Source organism: Trifolium pratense, linkage group LG4 (assembly GCF_020283565.1).
Source record: "Trifolium pratense cultivar HEN17-A07 linkage group LG4, ARS_RC_1.1, whole genome shotgun sequence".
Classification (NCBI taxonomy): Eukaryota; Viridiplantae; Streptophyta; class Magnoliopsida; order Fabales; family Fabaceae; genus Trifolium; species Trifolium pratense.
Genome location: NC_060062.1, coordinates 6,241,629 through 6,258,854, shown reverse-complemented (window position 1 = coordinate 6,258,854; position 17,226 = coordinate 6,241,629). Strand labels below are relative to the sequence as shown.

At 30.7% G+C, this 17,226-nt stretch overlaps 2 protein-coding genes across 2 annotated transcripts; one reads left to right on the top strand and one right to left on the bottom strand.

The window, feature by feature from the left end:
• Window positions 1-3,033: 3,033 nt before the first annotated feature.
• LOC123924795 (uncharacterized protein At5g01610) lies at window positions 3,034-6,636 on the bottom strand. The gene is made up of 3 exons (XM_045977764.1): window positions 6,381-6,636; window positions 4,875-4,929; window positions 3,034-3,652 (listed from the first exon to the last, which is right to left on the bottom strand). The coding sequence occupies exons 1-3, from the start codon at window positions 6,465-6,467 to the stop codon at window positions 3,282-3,284; spliced, it is 513 nt and encodes a 170-aa protein (XP_045833720.1). The 5' UTR covers window positions 6,468-6,636; the 3' UTR covers window positions 3,034-3,281.
• Window positions 6,637-13,315: 6,679 nt separating this feature from the next.
• LOC123924794 (abscisic acid receptor PYL4-like) lies at window positions 13,316-14,434 on the top strand. Its single transcript, XM_045977763.1, has one exon. The coding sequence runs from the start codon at window positions 13,613-13,615 to the stop codon at window positions 14,279-14,281; it is 669 nt and encodes a 222-aa protein (XP_045833719.1). The 5' UTR covers window positions 13,316-13,612; the 3' UTR covers window positions 14,282-14,434.
• Window positions 14,435-17,226: the final 2,792 nt, after the last annotated feature.

Genomic DNA, 17,226 nt, shown 5'->3' with positions numbered 1-17,226 from the left:
ATGTTTTAATATAGTGAAATCAATGTTTTTTATTATAAAGTTAATGAAGTTTCTATGGTGTTCTACCTTTGTGTAGTATTCGCCCACAGTGTCGTCCGCTAATAGCCTATGCTACTAGTCCCATCGATTGTTGGACCGGTGACCCGGACGAGCGGCTCTTACAGACCGTGGACAAAATGTTACCCTGTATAAGGGACAACAATTTTGCGTAGTATTGATCCACAATGTACCTTTCAGTATCGTCCGCTAATAGACTATGTTGTTGGTCCCAACGATTGTTGGACCAAGTGACCTGGACGAGCGGCTCTTACAAACTGTGGACAAAAATTGTCCCATATAAGGGACAAACTAAACGCCAAAGTATTCTCTACCTTTTATACCTTAAGCGCTGGCGCTACGCGCAACCTTCAGTGGCGAAATGAGGAACAACATAACATAAAAATTGCGCCCTGCGCCATAGGTAGTGTTGCAAGTGCGGATTCTGATTTCGAAACTTTGAGATTTCCAGGAAAATACAACACATTACATTACATCAGATGAATAACCATCATTTACAGAAATTGGAAGAAATTCTACAGATTTTTAGTAAACACTTTGTATTACCCCTTAAACCCTAACCAAGTCAGAGGAATAGCTTCTTCCACGGTTTTTGGGCGAAGATTCCTTAGGACACAGTTGCAATAAATTCATTTAATTAGATAATAATATATTTTAACATGTTAAATGAGAACTCACTTTCATTTATATTTGAAATAAAATTGAACTTTCTTCGTAAACTGAATTCATGAAGACAATAGGCATATATTTACCTCAAACTCGGCTAACTGATATTTACCAAGAATTCTGTAAGTTAAGATCATAATCTGGTGCAAGGCTTTGAATTTCAATAAATAAATAAAAAATCAAAATGGACCAATTCTCTACATGTAAATTTCCATAAAAAAAAAAGAATCAACGTAGACCAATTCTCTACATGTAACTTAGATACGATAATAATCCATTAATTTATCAAAAGACAAAAAGAGATGTTACCTTAATATCTAAATGCTCTTAATTTATAAAAAAAAAAAAAAAAAACAGGAAGAGATGTTACTTAAAAAAACAAATTAGGAAAGACAAGAAGAGGTATTATAATATCATTTAGGCCCTCTTTATAAGATCATTTTTTAATTTTCAAGGGTATTAATTATTTCCTTATTAACATATACCTCTAATCTTATAATTGAGTATTAGGTCTAACTCATCCTTACAAAATCGGCTTGTAAGGTGTGAATTACCTCTACTTTATAAACCTCGGTTTTTTTAATATCATCCGCTCAAGATATTAAAACTCTTATCATTTAGACTAATTTATGGTTGGTATATATCTTTTGCCTATTCCATATATCCTTACACTTTGACTTGTTTCCACTGCTATTGTAAATTGCATCTCTATTGAACTCTAGTATTAGTATATTCCCTTTTGTTCTTTCTCACTATTCTTCTTCACTTAATTAATGCATCATTTTCCTTAATAAATCTCATAATTCATGATCTAAAAGAATGAATCATGTGGATCCTAAAAGGTAGTTGTCCATTTAAGAAAATCAGATATCTAAAGAAGCACGTTGGAGTCTTCAGTACAAATACACAGCTTGTGGATCACAAAGGTCCTAAGAATTTAACTGAAAGAATAGTGATTGATGATTTATTTATGTGCAGATTTTTGTGATGATTGGTGGTGAGTGTTCTATGACTTGTCAAATGAAGAAGCTACTTCTGTGACTTGTCATGTTAAAAAGTTATTGATCATGGAACAAATTTAAGAAATTGTGATAATCAAGCCACATTAGATAAGGTCGCTTATTTACAACAAATTAGGCATGCCTACCTAACTATGTTTAAACTTTATGGGATGAACCAAACTGTAGGGTACATTACGAGTATGTATGCAAGAATTACTCCATCACATGTAGAGTGCTATGGTTGTAATAATTTATTCATAAGGTTTTCCCTTCATTGCTGCTCCATTTAGAGTTCCAGTTGCAGGAAAGGGAAGTTGTTTGAAAGTTCGTCAAAAATTGGAATCTTTCTCCTTGAGAAATTAACATTCGAAATAATTTTTTTCTGGCCTAATTGTGTGTTGAGAATTGCCTTGAATTTGATCGATGAAGCAGGAAAATGGATTTGTTACTGCTGTTGGCGCATGAGACGCCATAGTTGAAGCATGAGGCGCAGCAGCAGGGGCTGCTGGCCTTGGCGCATGGTGCGCCGTTTTCCTATGCGCAAAACACAGTACAAATCAAATACTGTGTTGTTTGGTTCAGCCGCTAGGAAGAGAGAGAAAGTGGTTTTGCAAGGGTTTTGAGTACCAACATCAATCTAGGTTTAAGAGGGTTTCTCTCGGGTATAATCTAGGGTTGGGGAAGTGATTCTAACACCTTGTAAACACTTATTGATTGAATCTCTTGGTCACGGGGAGAGATTCGGGAAATAGGGTAGAATTTAGGAAAACTCTAAATTCTTGCGCATCTTGTATTGAATCTTTGTAATCAAGTTCTTTTTATTGATAGTGGAACGGATAGCTCTCTCTCCTTCATAGTAGGTTGTTTTAACTGAACTCGGTAAACAATTATTCGTGTTCTTTATCGCTTTTGGTAGTTTTAGCTTTTGTTGATTTATTGCTCATTCATTTTGTTTGGTTGGTTTCAATTCATTTGTCCCACACACTAAAGGTTATTCGTTCATTCCAATTCACAACATTGTGCATGCAGCTATTTAGTCTATAAGGGAATGTCATAATAGGTAATATTAACCCAACAGTTTTCGGATTGTTGTATTAACCCAACAGTTGGCACACTTGTTTTTCTAGCAAGTAAGGTTTCAGTTTTGAACACAGTATTAGGTGTATCAGGTTCAGGTTTGAACCGGTCCAGTCCTGCGAAAACCTCCACTGGAATATTGATTGAACCCAAAACTTAAAAAAAAATGAAAAAGTATTGTTTGCATTAATATAAGGTATTGCCTTGAAAATAAGTTGTCATACCAGAAAAATTAGTGAAATGTGAACTCCCACACAGAAAAAATTACTTGATCATAATCATCAACAAGTACCAAAGAGACTTTCACTTTCATCAAATCACAAATTGTAACCCAATTTCCAAAGGTCAGTTTCTGAAATACATACATATTTACTACTTATAAATAACCACCGAACCAATCAAAAGGAGACTCAAAATAGTCTATAAAACAACAAAGGCTTTTACAGATTGTAAAACTAATAACAATATCATGTGAAAGTTTTAGAACTTATCTACAGTTACACCATCTCTTGTAACCTCATATGCTTCCCTACTCCTTGTTTTCTTCATGCCAGCTGTCACATAGAGCTTCGATCCCTCGGAGAAAATGGTTGTCACTTTTACCCAAATAATAACTTTCGTCTTCATTCCCTCTATGTCTGCTAGCTTTCCTTTCTCCATATAACCGGTCACGGTGGTGAAGAAACGCAAGACTGATGAGTCTTTGTAGCCTACTTCACAGACTTGAGGAACGAAGACTACAAGCTTTCCTGTCTCTTCGTTGAATTCGTAGTTTGTTGCATCACGAGGAAAGATTCCTATTGGTAGATCATACTCCTTTAGCAACTCTGGTAATGGCTTCTGCATCTTTCCTGTAAAGTGATTTAAAACACAATTATTTTATGGGATTATAATTATAATTCCAAATCGAAATTTAAAAACAATTTACGGATAATGGATATAATCAAGTTCCCTTCAATATAGAAAGCTATCCTGTGATGTTCTATAAATACTATTAGTGCTATGATGTCAAATAGAACTATGTGATTTCAAAGATGCATTTAAAACACTTCAATAACAATCAAAGCTATTATATCAAGTAGGATCTTCATAATATTCATAGTTATTGATTGAGGAAAACCTTATGGATAGTAGACAATTCATGAAGTGGGAAAATAAAGCAGAACTATTAGAAAGATAATTTCTGTTAACAAAATTAGTGTCAAACGGCTTTAGATAATTTCTGTTAACAAAATTATAGAAGGAAAGATAGCAAATAAACATTTATAGAAGAAAGTATCATTGTCAAAATAACTTGGTAAAAACACAGTCATCCATGGTGCAAAGAACTAAAATTGTCAAGTTGTTGTTTAGTCCACTCATTGTATTGTGGAAATTCATTGTAAGATTCAATTTAATGCACATAACTGTTTCAAAACCACCAATTACTAAGGTGTATATTAAGAGACGAAGCAAAGGATCTGAATGGGGATAGGAGGTTCTCAAAATTTGAATAAGGTCGGAAAGAAGTTTTTACAAATACTACTATATTATTAGGCCATATATCATCAAATATCAGACTCTCAACACATAGCCCTCACACTGGACATCTGGAGCATGACCCAAGTGGCCTAATACCATCTTAAAATTTGAATTCCATCTAACTTATCCCAACATAAACGGCTCGTAAGGTAAGAGATGCCTCCCACTTATATAGATGCATTTTCAGGACATATATCAACAGAGGGAAACTTGATCAGTACAAATATGAAAGAGACTAGAGAAGATAGAAAGGTGAGGGAGAAAGTTGACATGAGTGGAAGGTGAGAGTACAGTATCTCTCAATACCCTAAGTTAACTATTTTCAGTTTCAGTTGTTCATCTTTCATTCTAAATCGACAACAAAGGTACCGATACCAAACTGATATCAGTATATATAGAAAAACAACACATTACTAATTGACAGTATTTTGATCCAGTTTCTACCAATTTCTCAATTTGTAATTACAAGGTTAAAATATTGCACAAGTTTCATAGCCAGGTGGACTTTGAAGATAAATATTTGAGCAACATATGGAAATAGGAAATACAAACCTTTTATTTTGTTGACCAACCATTTGGTTCCCCCTTCGATACTTTCTGAGATTGACTACATATCAAAAGAAGAAGGTGTCAATAAAGAAATTAAAAAATCAATGAAAATTCATGTTTGGCATTTTTTGTAGTTTTAGAGAAGCATCTACTTTCAAAATTGAACATATGATAGGGATCATTATCTCTAACAGCAAGATAAGGTTTGTAACAAAGCTAATGCTGGATTATACAATCACAAAACGTAGCACCACTTCAAATTTATTTAATCGAATTAGCAATATTGATCACAGGGTAACTTACACACCTAACCTGCAGAACCTCACTACTTTCCCTTGCTTATTCATAAGAATCAGAACTTAACCTAAACTATTTTAATTGACATAACCTATTATTTGTCATTTAACTTCACTGCTCCCTCACCATAACAGAGTCATCTCATTAATTATAAGATCTTATGAATTAACCATGGATAATATAATATGTCTATATCTCATTCACATCTATAACTAAAATTAGGCCCATAACCACAGTTCCCTTCACCAAATAATGACTTAATCATCAAAAACTAAGAGCTAGTAAACGCAATATCAACAAGGCAGGTTCTATGGTGGGACAATTCTTAAATATCCCTCGAAATTCTCACGATAACCGACAATGCCCCTAAAAATTAGAAACTTGCAGTCCTCTTCATCCTTAAGACTGAGATAATGACTTGATCAGTATTGGTTCAACACAGTATCGGTTCAACAGAAACAAGAAAAACAAATATCATTTGAGTTTTGAAGCACTCGTATTCGTTTTTTCTTCTTTTTGTTGAACCAACACCAATGAAGTCACCGTCGCAACCATGAAAACAACGAGAACAGTTAACTTCTACTTCCAAAAGACAATGTCTGTCGTCATTGAAATTTCAAACAATTTTCAAATACCAGTCCACGACGAACCATCTATCAACACATAACTTGCCTACCAACAAACATAAACATTCTGAATTAATGACTCAATCACTATTAGTTCGACAAAAACAAGAAAATGAAATATATCAATTGAGTTTTTAAGGACACATTCATTTTACTTTTCTTCTTTTTGTTGAACCAACACCAATCAAGCCATCATCACAACCATGATATCAGAGAACCGTGAACTTCTACTTACAAAAAACAACTTCAGTAAGTTGTCATTGAAATTTCAAACAATTTTAAATACCGGTCCACGGTGAACCAAATATCAACACATAACTTTGCCTACCAACAAACATACACATTCTGAAACAAGTATTCACCAATTAAAAATTTCATATACCTTACAACAAAAGAAAACTTTTTTACATTACCCAATACATTCAATTTTCCATTATAGTAATCAAAATTCATACATGCCCAACAAAACAAAATTGATCAAATATAACCTATCTAAAAAATTAACAATTTATGAAATCATATATATTGAATGGAATAATAAATAAATAATTGAAAAATTGAAAATGGGAAATTAGGGTATTTATACATTGAGATCATCACCGACGGAATTAAGCTGATTATTGGCTTTCTGGTTGAACCAATAGGTTCCAACTTTGTTGAATATTTGATCCATCTTCTTCTACAATGCAACAACCCAAAACGCAAGTCGTTTTGATCCAAAACGTTGTTTCTGTCTCTCTCTTCTTCTCTCTTCTTCAGTTCGGTGAAAGAAAGAGAAAGAAACAGAGATCAATGTGAAATGTGATCAAGGAGAATGAAGTTGCCCGCTTCTTCGCAAGGACTTTTTCGTCCGAATATTTTTTTTTATTTTATTAATTTTAATTTTAATTTTATTTTTACAATGTTTCTATTAAGGATGAAACGTATGACTTTATGTATACTATTTGAATTCTTCGTCATTAGACCAAATTTAATAGCTTAATATTTTTTTTAAAAAAAATAAAAAATGAATAAACGCCGAAAGTAGATTAGAAAAAAGTAAGAAAAGGTTAAACTGACAAAACCAAATCGAATAAAAAATTAACTGATCTAGTTCGACTCAGATTAAAAACAAACAAAAGAAAATCAAACTAGTTTGTGTTTTAAGATTAGTACTCTACATTCTAAAATATAAGTCGCCTTGATAAAAAATTAAAAATTAATAAATGACAAAAGCGGATTAGAAAAAAGTAAGAAGAGATTAAACTGATAAAGCAGACTAATTCGAATAAAAAAATTAACTCATCTAGTTCGACTCAGATTAAAAACAAACAAAAGAAAATCAAACTAGTTTGTGTTTTAAAGATTATTACTTTCCGTACTAAAATATAAGCCGTTTTGATCATATTATATAAACTAAGAAATGTAATTAATGTTGTATGAAAAAGAGATATTATGAGTTAGTTTACAAAATTGTCCTTCATTAACGGTATGAGAAAGATAAATCGAAGAATTGAAAGAAGAAAGAATAAAAAATAATTAAGAGTATAATAAGAAAAATAATATTAAATGTTTCATAAGTATTGTAAAGCGACTTATAATTTGATGCAATTTTTTCCCTCCTCAAAGCGATTTATAATTTGGTACGGAGAAAATATAATATTAGTAAGAGGTTCGGTTCATTGGTTCATCAGTTTTTAAAATTGAAATATGAAAACTGAACAAAATGAACCGAACATTTTACTAATATTATACTATTTTTATAAATATTAGATTAGATTGGATGTCATTTTATAACTACTTATGTAAATAGATTTTTTTTACTAAAGAAACGAAATTATTTTAGTTTATTTGGTTTAGAATATGTTGTATTTATTTAATTTGAAACTGTTTAGAAAATAGAGGGCATGACATTTTTTTTTTCTATCCCAACAATTGTCCATCTACCCTAACATTAATTTGAATGAATGAATTTGCCCTCATACATAAACTAAAACCCTGAAGAAAAAATTTTTGGTTAACAGAATACTTTGGAAAAAAGTGTTCTGGTATATAATATTTTTTTGTTACCGGAACACTTTGGAAAAAAATATTCAGGTATATGAAATTTTTCTAATTTTTTTTATTACTGGAACACTTTGAAAAAGGTGTTCAGGTATATAAAATTTTTCTAAATTTTTTTTAATTACCTGAACAATTTGGAAAAAAGTGTCCAGGTATATAAAATTTTTTTATTTTTTTTGTTACCTGAACACTTTGGAAAAAAATATGCAGGTATGTAAAATTTTTCCAAATTTTTTTTTGGTTACCTAAACACTTTGGAAAAAAGTGTTCAGGTATTTGTGACTGTTCTCTGCAAACATGTCCGCTTGTGATGCCCCAAACTTCGAACTTACGAGAGTAATTTCTTGCAAGGCCGATTCGCCTCCTTCATGTGAAACCTATGTGACAAATCGTTGAGTCTTGCTTCAATATCCTCCAATCCATACTTAATAGTATAGCAATCAGCATGCTTTCCAAGTTCTAGAACACTCTGGAACCTTTGAATGAAGTTTATGTAGGCTGGCAACAAGATTTTCTCAATGGAAGTTATTATTTCTTCCCTAAACTCTTTATCCACGACAAACCACAAAGATTGAACCCTGCATATTTCCTCAAACAAAGATTCTAGCTTCTCCTTCATTGACTTCTCTACCATATCAGGAAGCACTAATCCATTGTTGTCCAGGTTTAGAAACCCTTGCACCTTATTCCATGAGATTCTCAGATATTGCTCATAGTTGTGCCGTAATTTTGTTTGGCGTCTTTCAAACAAGCCGTTCGCAAAAAGAGCCCTTATATCTTGTTGATCTTTTTTGTGTATGCAAATTGTTGAAGGTAATTTTTGTGTCTGTGTACTTGTTTAAATTTTACATAACTGAACACTTTTTTTCAAAGTATTTTGGTAACCAAAAAAAAATATTTAGAAAAATATTACATACCTGCACACTTTTTTCTAAAGTGGTCAGGTAACAAAAAAAAATTTATATACCAGAACATTTTTTCCAAAGTGTTCTGGTAATAAAAAAATTTAGAAAAATTTCATATGCCTGAACACTTTTTTTCAAAGTGTTCCGGTAACAAAAAAAAATTTACATATCAAAATACTTTTTTCAAAAGTGTTCCGGTAACCAAATTTTTTTCTTCAGGGTTTTAATTTATATATGAGGACAAATTCGCTCATTCAAAATTAATGTTGGGGGTAGATGGACAATTATTGGGTTTGAATTTTTTTTCATTAAGCCTTTATTTGACCCATGTGCCTTTTCTAATTCCTGGGGGTTGGGGTTGAATTTTATAAACTGAATTAATGTTTTACAAAATAAACTATCATTACAATTAAATACATATATTACATCAAATGTTATACAAAAAATTACCCTTATATCTAGATAAGTTAAGTGACAGTGTCTTGAATTATCCATTGATATCTCCATCAGGAAATAAAAGATGATAAAAGATGAGACAACACAACTCTACACTTTTGGAACAGATAAAAATCTCATGTTCACACTAATAAGGTAACTTGAGAGCTTTCGTTTAATCAATCATATCGTTTTGAATCATCATGACTCAACAATCTCTCGTCTCTCGTGTTTTGGCGTAATCTACGTGCAATTACAGAGACAGATATTTGGAGACTTGTGAACCTAAATGAACGATAAACTTTCCCAAAAAAAATTTAAACTGTTTGTGTCCAAACTAAAGATCAAATTTAAAATCTTAATTAAATTAAAAGAGATTGTATTATTTTTGTATTTTGTCATTTTAACCTTCGTAATAGTATCGTTTTCCTTTATGGACCCAAAAGAAATCCTCCCATAAAATTTGGGAGCAACTATTAACATCGCATCACAAAAATAATTGAACATATTTTAAGAGCTATATTACAAACCACTTCAAAAGAAAATTGTGCCAAATGACAATAATTCATATTTTGGGTTATTTTACTTTAGAACACTTTTTTTTTCCTTTTAATTAATTGGTGGGGTGTGGATTTGATATCGAATCAATCTTTTCAAATGACTCTTATGACATGTTTATTTTGTTGGCTTAATCTCTTCTTATTTTTTTATATGAAAATTTGGATAGTCATTAGTCAAGTGGACAGAATAAGAACTTTAATTATTATTTAAATTAGATAATAAAATATGATAATTACATGTACAAAAAAAAAAAGATAATAAATATTTAAGATTTCCGTTCAATTGGTACTGAAAAGTGAAAAGCATGCAAGTGGAGTATATAACTTATAAAACCAGCTACTAAGATCTCTGTCCTAGAATCTTTTAAATTTATGGCCACACATCAAACCTTAACCTATTAATATTAATGTACCAAAATCTTATAAATCATATCTGTAATCTGAACCTATCTAAAATTACAGATAGGGGGAAAATGGTGCTTGTACACACACACATGACTTCTACTTCTAAAAGAGACTTGACACCACAAAAGATATATAAACTATATCATCATAGTGATAAAAATTTGATTTAATAACTTCAAAAGCTAGACTTATACATCAAATAAATGCATGAAGAATTTTATTTTTTAACAAAAATGCAATAACATATACACATATATAGTATTTATTTAGAAAATCTAACTTTTGTTTTAAAGATCTATTCAAGAGGTGTATGTTTAGTCTGATTCGGGGATCAGTTATGACATCAAGTGATTTCAACCCCCTTTTAATCACAGTTGTGAAAGATCGAACTGCGATTCTCTCTACCAAGTTCAGTGCTAATTACCACTGAACCAACTAATAGTTAATTTTTTAATATGTGTTTTTAGAGCACACGTTAACATTTTCTTTTATATATATATATATATATATATATATATATATATATATATATATATATATATATATATATATGGTAAATTCTAATATGGACCACTTCATCAAGTGGTCCATGGTGGACCAGTCATGAATAACATTATAACGAATACAAATTTTACAAAATCCACCGTTGGATTGAAAGTTTATATCATATAAATCATCCATAGAAAAATTTAGAAAAATTGAAAATCATGATTTTCAAATGATTTTCAATCCAATAACATATCAAATAACATATCAAATGATTTTCAAATGATTCTCAATAACATATCAAATGATTTTCAAATGATTCTCAATAACATATCAAATGATTTTCAAAAAATTTTAAAAAATTTATGGATGATCTATACGATATAAACTTTCAATCCAACAGTGAATTTCGTAAAATTCATATTCGATAATCACTTGTCCACGGCGGACTATTTGTGAAAGTGGTCCACCGTAGCATTAGCCATATATGTATCTATAAATTAAACCTACCAATCATGTAAAAGATATCTATCTACTCATGTTTCCTTAGACGTCATATGTCGGCAAATTTTGTGGTTGATCACATATGGACCAACTGATCATAGCTGTGACCAGTGGTATATAGATGCAAAGGGAACACATATGAATGAATCTCATGTCACATGCACAAAAACATGGGGCGCGGGGGGATTTTGGCCTATGCATGCTTCACATTAAATTTCTTATGTATTAATTTATCAAAAATAAAAAAATCTTATATATTACAGTTTTTTTTTTTCAATTCTGCATTTAGTATTTTAGTTTAATAAAAAATAATGTTTTAAATTAAATCTTGATTAAAAGGGAAAAAACATAAAAAAAAAAGTGTGCCTCTTCACATTAAAGCACAAAGAAAGTCATATGCAAATTGGGGTATTGTTTGGAATATCACTCGAAATTATAGAAATTATATATCAATGAATAGTGTAGTTTTATATTCTTAGTAATTTACTATTATTATAATGAAATTAAGAAGTGAATTCAGAATTTCTAGGATACTACTCAAACTCTCACTACTAAATCAAAATCGAATTCTCAATCTTATGATCATCTCATCTAACTCTTTGACTTCCTCTTATAATTACCAAATCATCCTTATATATCACATATACTAATAGTGTAGCTATACCAACTTGGTTTTTTTTGTTGATAGAATATACCTACTTGATTTTTTTTATAGATATATTTTTTATATTGAGCCAACTTGGTTTCTAGTGTACACTTTAAAAAATGTTTGTATTTTTATATAAAAATAAAAGCTTAATATAGAAATGAAATATTATACAAAATGTGTATCTTTAACCCTGTATACATATTAATTTGGATTAATATACTCCACATATCAAAAAAAATAAAAACTATTTCAAATTTATTTATTTCTCTTTACATTCTGTCGTGGCATTGAGAGTTTGAATCTATGAATTTAATACATTAGAGTTTTGGATAAAATTGTGATGGTCAACTCACATGTGAAGTTGTTTTGAATTCAACGTAGATGATCTTCCGACTAACCCCTCCCCAACATAGTGTGCACGTAAATGCAATTTTTTTTTATAAATATTTTGTTCTTAAAAATTCATAAAATAAAAAACAATATCTGATACTAATAATTAAATACGTTCAGTAAAATTCAGTTTTGTGAGATATTTCAATTTTTTCTAAATGAAATTGCCTTTTTTATTTATATCAATTTAGATGTAAACATTATTTTTGGGTCTACAAACATTATCCTTACCTAATTAAAATTGAAAAAGATCAATAATATACAAATTTCATCTTTGGACTGGAGGTTGAAATAAATCTTTGGACTGGAAGTGGAAATAAACAAAGGGACAGTTTGTACTTAGAGTTAGGTTCTTTGATTCCACACGCAAGATGACTTAATTTACAAAAAAACAACACTAAATTTTGGATACACAAAACCCCAATTTGGTAAATTGATGTCGGCCAACTTGGTTTGTTTTCTATAGAAGTCAATGCGTATGAAGAAATATTTGTTGGGAGAGATTAATTCTTTAAATATGGATCTCAGTCACCTCGAAGGGATCAGTGTTTACAGTTGCGCGCAAATGATATCTTTGATTTATCAAAAAAAATTAAACGAGTTGGATATTGAAGACCCTTTCTCAAGATTTAAGAAACGCTAATAGATGTATTAATTATTCATTAAGGATTTACTAATGTCAAGATTAGAAAACTCTGATTTAAAAAATGAATGAACTTTTTATCAACTGAATCAATCGTCTTTGGATCAAAATTCAATGCAATTTACATAGTCGATTACTGGATATCGTCAGGAAGCTCATGATTGTCTCATCTTACTCAAACAATCCATATTTTAACATATTAATAAAAAAAATTTAAGGAGAATGTTAACATGTGCCCTTAAAGTACATGTTAAGAAGATAAATGTGGAAAAAATTTATTGAATTTGTGGTGTATTCAATTCTTTAAACATTTAATTCTTTGTATTATTAAATACTATATTTCTATTTTTAGGTTGCTTAACATATGCCCTAAGAACACAAGTTAACATGACCCTTTAAAATGTGAACCGTATGATCAAGATCTAATGGTAATGAATTATTGACTATACCTAAATAGATGCATATAATTCCATTGCATCTTTATTAATTATTAGCATAGATCCAAAGCCAACTTGGTATCTATTTTAATGTATATATACCACCCCACATGAATTTCATTTAATCTCTCTCATAGCCATAAAGAATACGTCCAAGTTGAAGTTACTAACTATATAACCCTAACACACATCACAAACCCAAACCCCTCCCACAAAAAAAGATCCTCCTTCATCTTCATCTTTCTTCAAAACCCTTTCTAATAAACATAACACCACTCAAATTAACAAGATCCATCAAATTCTATCATTACTTATTTTCTTTTAATTTTTCATCATATTATTCTCATCAATAAAAATTAAAATGCCTCCAAATCCACCAAAATCTTCTCTCCTCCTCCACAGGATCAACCACACCACCACCACCACCACAACCGTCACCAACCACCATGCCGAAAACAACAGCATCCTCTTCGTCAACCCCGTCGTCACCACCATCCCTAATACCATAGCACACTACCACACACACCCAGTATCCTCCAACCAATTATGCTCCGTGGTCATTCAAGAAACAACTGCCTCCATCTCTGCCGTTTGGTCCGTCGTTCGTCGCTTCGACAAACCACAAGCCTACAAAAATTTCATCAAGAGCTGTAGCCTCATCGGTGGTGACGGTGATGTGGGCACAGTCAGGGAGGTCAACCTTATATCTGGACTCCCTGCTGCCCGCAGCACCGAACGCCTTGAGATCCTTGATGAGGAGCGTCATGTGATCAGCTTTAGCGTTGTTGGTGGGGACCACCGGCTTGCTAACTACTGTTCCGTGACTACACTTCATCCCTCCACCGCTGGTGACGGTTCTGGCACGGTGATTGTTGAGTCCTACGTGGTGGATATTCCGCCGGAAAATACTAAAGAGGACACACGAGTGTTTGTTGATACAATTGTTCGGTGTAATCTTCAGTCACTTGCACAAAATGCAGAGAACATTAAGCAACAAAAGAACAACGATCATCACAAGGGTTGTTCTTGATTTTTCATTTTCGTTTTTTCACATTTTTAATGTTATATAATATTGTTAATTAAGTATTTTGTGCATATTGTGATTACTATTACTAGATTATCTAATGTATGAGTTGGTTAATTTGCGTGACCAAGTTATCTTAATATATTATGTATTATGTATATCTTCATCTTCATAGAAATCAAAACTTGATGAGTTTTTTCTTTGTACGAATGTGCCTCATGTACCTTCTCGTAATCTATAGAATTGTTAGATATAAAGAGACATATTTTATCTCTTTACATATAACATTCTAGAGGTCAGAGCAGGTACGGCACTACAAAGAATATAGAGAATCCAAATCCGAATATTATCTTATAGATATTATTTTTTAAAGTTTAAAACTAAGCTAGTGGTGGTGGTGATGGTGGTAGTAGGAAGATAATTATTGCACTAAATAATGGGGTGTGCATTTTTAATAAATTAAATGATGGTTGTGTTAATATATATATATATATATATATATATATATATATATATATATATATATATATATATATATATATATATATATATATATATATATATATATATTTGTTGTTGAGGTGATTGTTGTTTTTGAATTGAGGATTTGGTTGTCTAATTATATATCAAAAACTTGTGGTTATATATGTCATGAATTACCTTACCACACATAAGTTAAGGAGAACATGACAATCGTGGATATGCAATTTTGCTGTATTCTGTTGGCTATGGCTCTTTCATCACTTTCTCCCTAACATATATGAGCATTACAAACTAATTTAAAGACATGTTACAAAAATGATTTTTTTTTAAGCAAAAAATATGATCTTATTAGGAGTTTTTTCTGGTCAACAATCTTATTAGACGGTTTATTTACAGGTTTAAATGAAGTATTATCTTAAAATTAATCAAATGGTGATTTTCACTAACTAGAACATTATATATGATAATACATTTTTACACAATTTTTATTTTGTTATTGATGGATTTTTTTTGTAACGTTACTTCTAAATTATTCATAGTCTATGACAATCTTACCTTAAAACAAAAACTAGCTATAGATGGAATATTAAAGAGTATATTATATATACTTTTTATCAACCAACACGTTAACTGTAATATTATTTTTGGTAAAAAAAATGTAACATCAACCCTTATTTTTTTGGTACAACCCTTATTAAATTTGACCATATATAAACCCGGGTGGTCCATCAAATCAAAATATTATTAAATGTGCAAATAGAAGAATCTAACAACCAAAATATGCAAGTTGCATGTTTATAAAAAAAAAAAGTTATAGATATGCAAGTTGCATGTATATTAATATATAGTTTTGTGGACACTCAAGCTTTATTTAATTTTCAACTTGCTGTAGTTTTGTGGACTACCGGGGAAAGAGAAAGAAATGGAATCAAAAGGAAGCAATGAAGCAATTGCTAAGTAGAAAAGAAAAAAAGTTTGCATATATGTTTGTTATGTTTGAGTGTGAATGACGATTATTATTAAATCGTCGGTTTGTGCAAGTTGATGAGCAAGTGGGAGAAAGGAAACATAACACGAGATAAGAAGTGTGTAGAGAGAACATGTGCTTTTAATTAATTAATTATCCACTTGATGAAAGCACCAAACCCTTTTAGTTTGTCCACTTTTGGGGTTTTGAATTCAATATTTCAACATTGAATTCAATATTTTGATTGATAATGAAAGCTCCTTTTTTCTTTAAAAATCTGTACTATGATGGTCGAAGTAACAAATTTTATGTTTTTAAGAAGAATTATTCATGGAAGAAAACAAAATTAGGATACCAATGGAATGATGTTTGTAGCAGAAACAATTTTCTGCCAGGAATTATTCTACGATTTAAATTTTGTAACTTATATAGATATCATCTTTTTAAAATTTCATTATAATTTATGACATTTTTATATTTGCATCTCATGATAAATTATCCAACATTATATATTTATATATTTTGTAGCTTTATTTCTTATATATTTCCGTTTTGTTTATTAAATATATTTCATTTTATCATAATTTTATTGAATATTTTTAATGTAATTAATTACTTTTTTTTTATAACTTTTTATATAAAAATTTCAAATTAAAATCAAGAAATGCAGCTAACGACTTAAATAACGCGCCGCAGGCGCGACCCGCGTGGACGCACGGTTACTATCCTAGTTTTGATTGATAATGAAAGCTCCTTTTTTCTTTAAAATTATTTTAAGTCTCACGGTCACGGCAAATATATAAAGGGAATGGATCATATGTCCTACTCTAAGTATATCAAGTATCAACTATGAGAATAAAGTTATTTGAGAATTGAGATGAAAGAGTTACGAGTGAAGTGTTAATGAGATTTAAAACTTTTAAGATTTTGATGCATGTCTTCAACAAAATACTACTACCTACATGTTGGAAGTCCGGATGAAATCGGGAGAGACATCAGGTCAAATGACCACAAGAGAGGGAAATGCCATATTTTCACCCAAAATTTTAAGACATTAAGTTAATGAGTTATCTCTCTTATAAATTCAACATCCTTTCCATTCATAGTCGACGTGAGACTTAACCACTCATACTTGAAACTCAACAATCTCCTCTCAAGTATGAGTTTTCCACATTCTATAATTGATCAAATACCAGGACCACTCTCGCTCCCCACCAAGTCGAACCATGACTCTGATGCTACTTGTTGGGGAGTTCGGAGGAGTTTGGAAGAAACACCGGGTCAAAATTTGAGGCATTCACCTTTACCGATTGAACTAGGAAACAATTTCAAATAAATTTATGATATTTATAACTAAATTTAATTATTTTAAAACCTTTTTTTTTACCTAAAATTTTAAGACCTGATAATTATTTTAAAACCTTTTTTCTACCTAAAATTTTAAGACCTAATTTGAACTACTTAGATTTTAGATAATTAATAATATTTTAAGACCTTTTTT

Coding starts and splice junctions, on each gene's coding strand:
- LOC123924795 (XM_045977764.1), bottom strand. CDS start 6,467: ATGGATCAAATATTCAACAAAGTTGGAACCTATTGGTTCAACCAGAAA. Junction 4,930..6,380: donor CCGTCGGTGATGATCTCAAT/GTATAAATACCC, acceptor TTTGATATGTAG/TCAATCTCAGAAAGTATCGA. Junction 3,653..4,874: donor GTTGGTCAACAAAATAAAAG/GTTTGTATTTCC, acceptor ATCACTTTACAG/GAAAGATGCAGAAGCCATTA.
- LOC123924794 (XM_045977763.1), top strand. CDS start 13,613: ATGCCTCCAAATCCACCAAAATCTTCTCTCCTCCTCCACAGGATCAAC.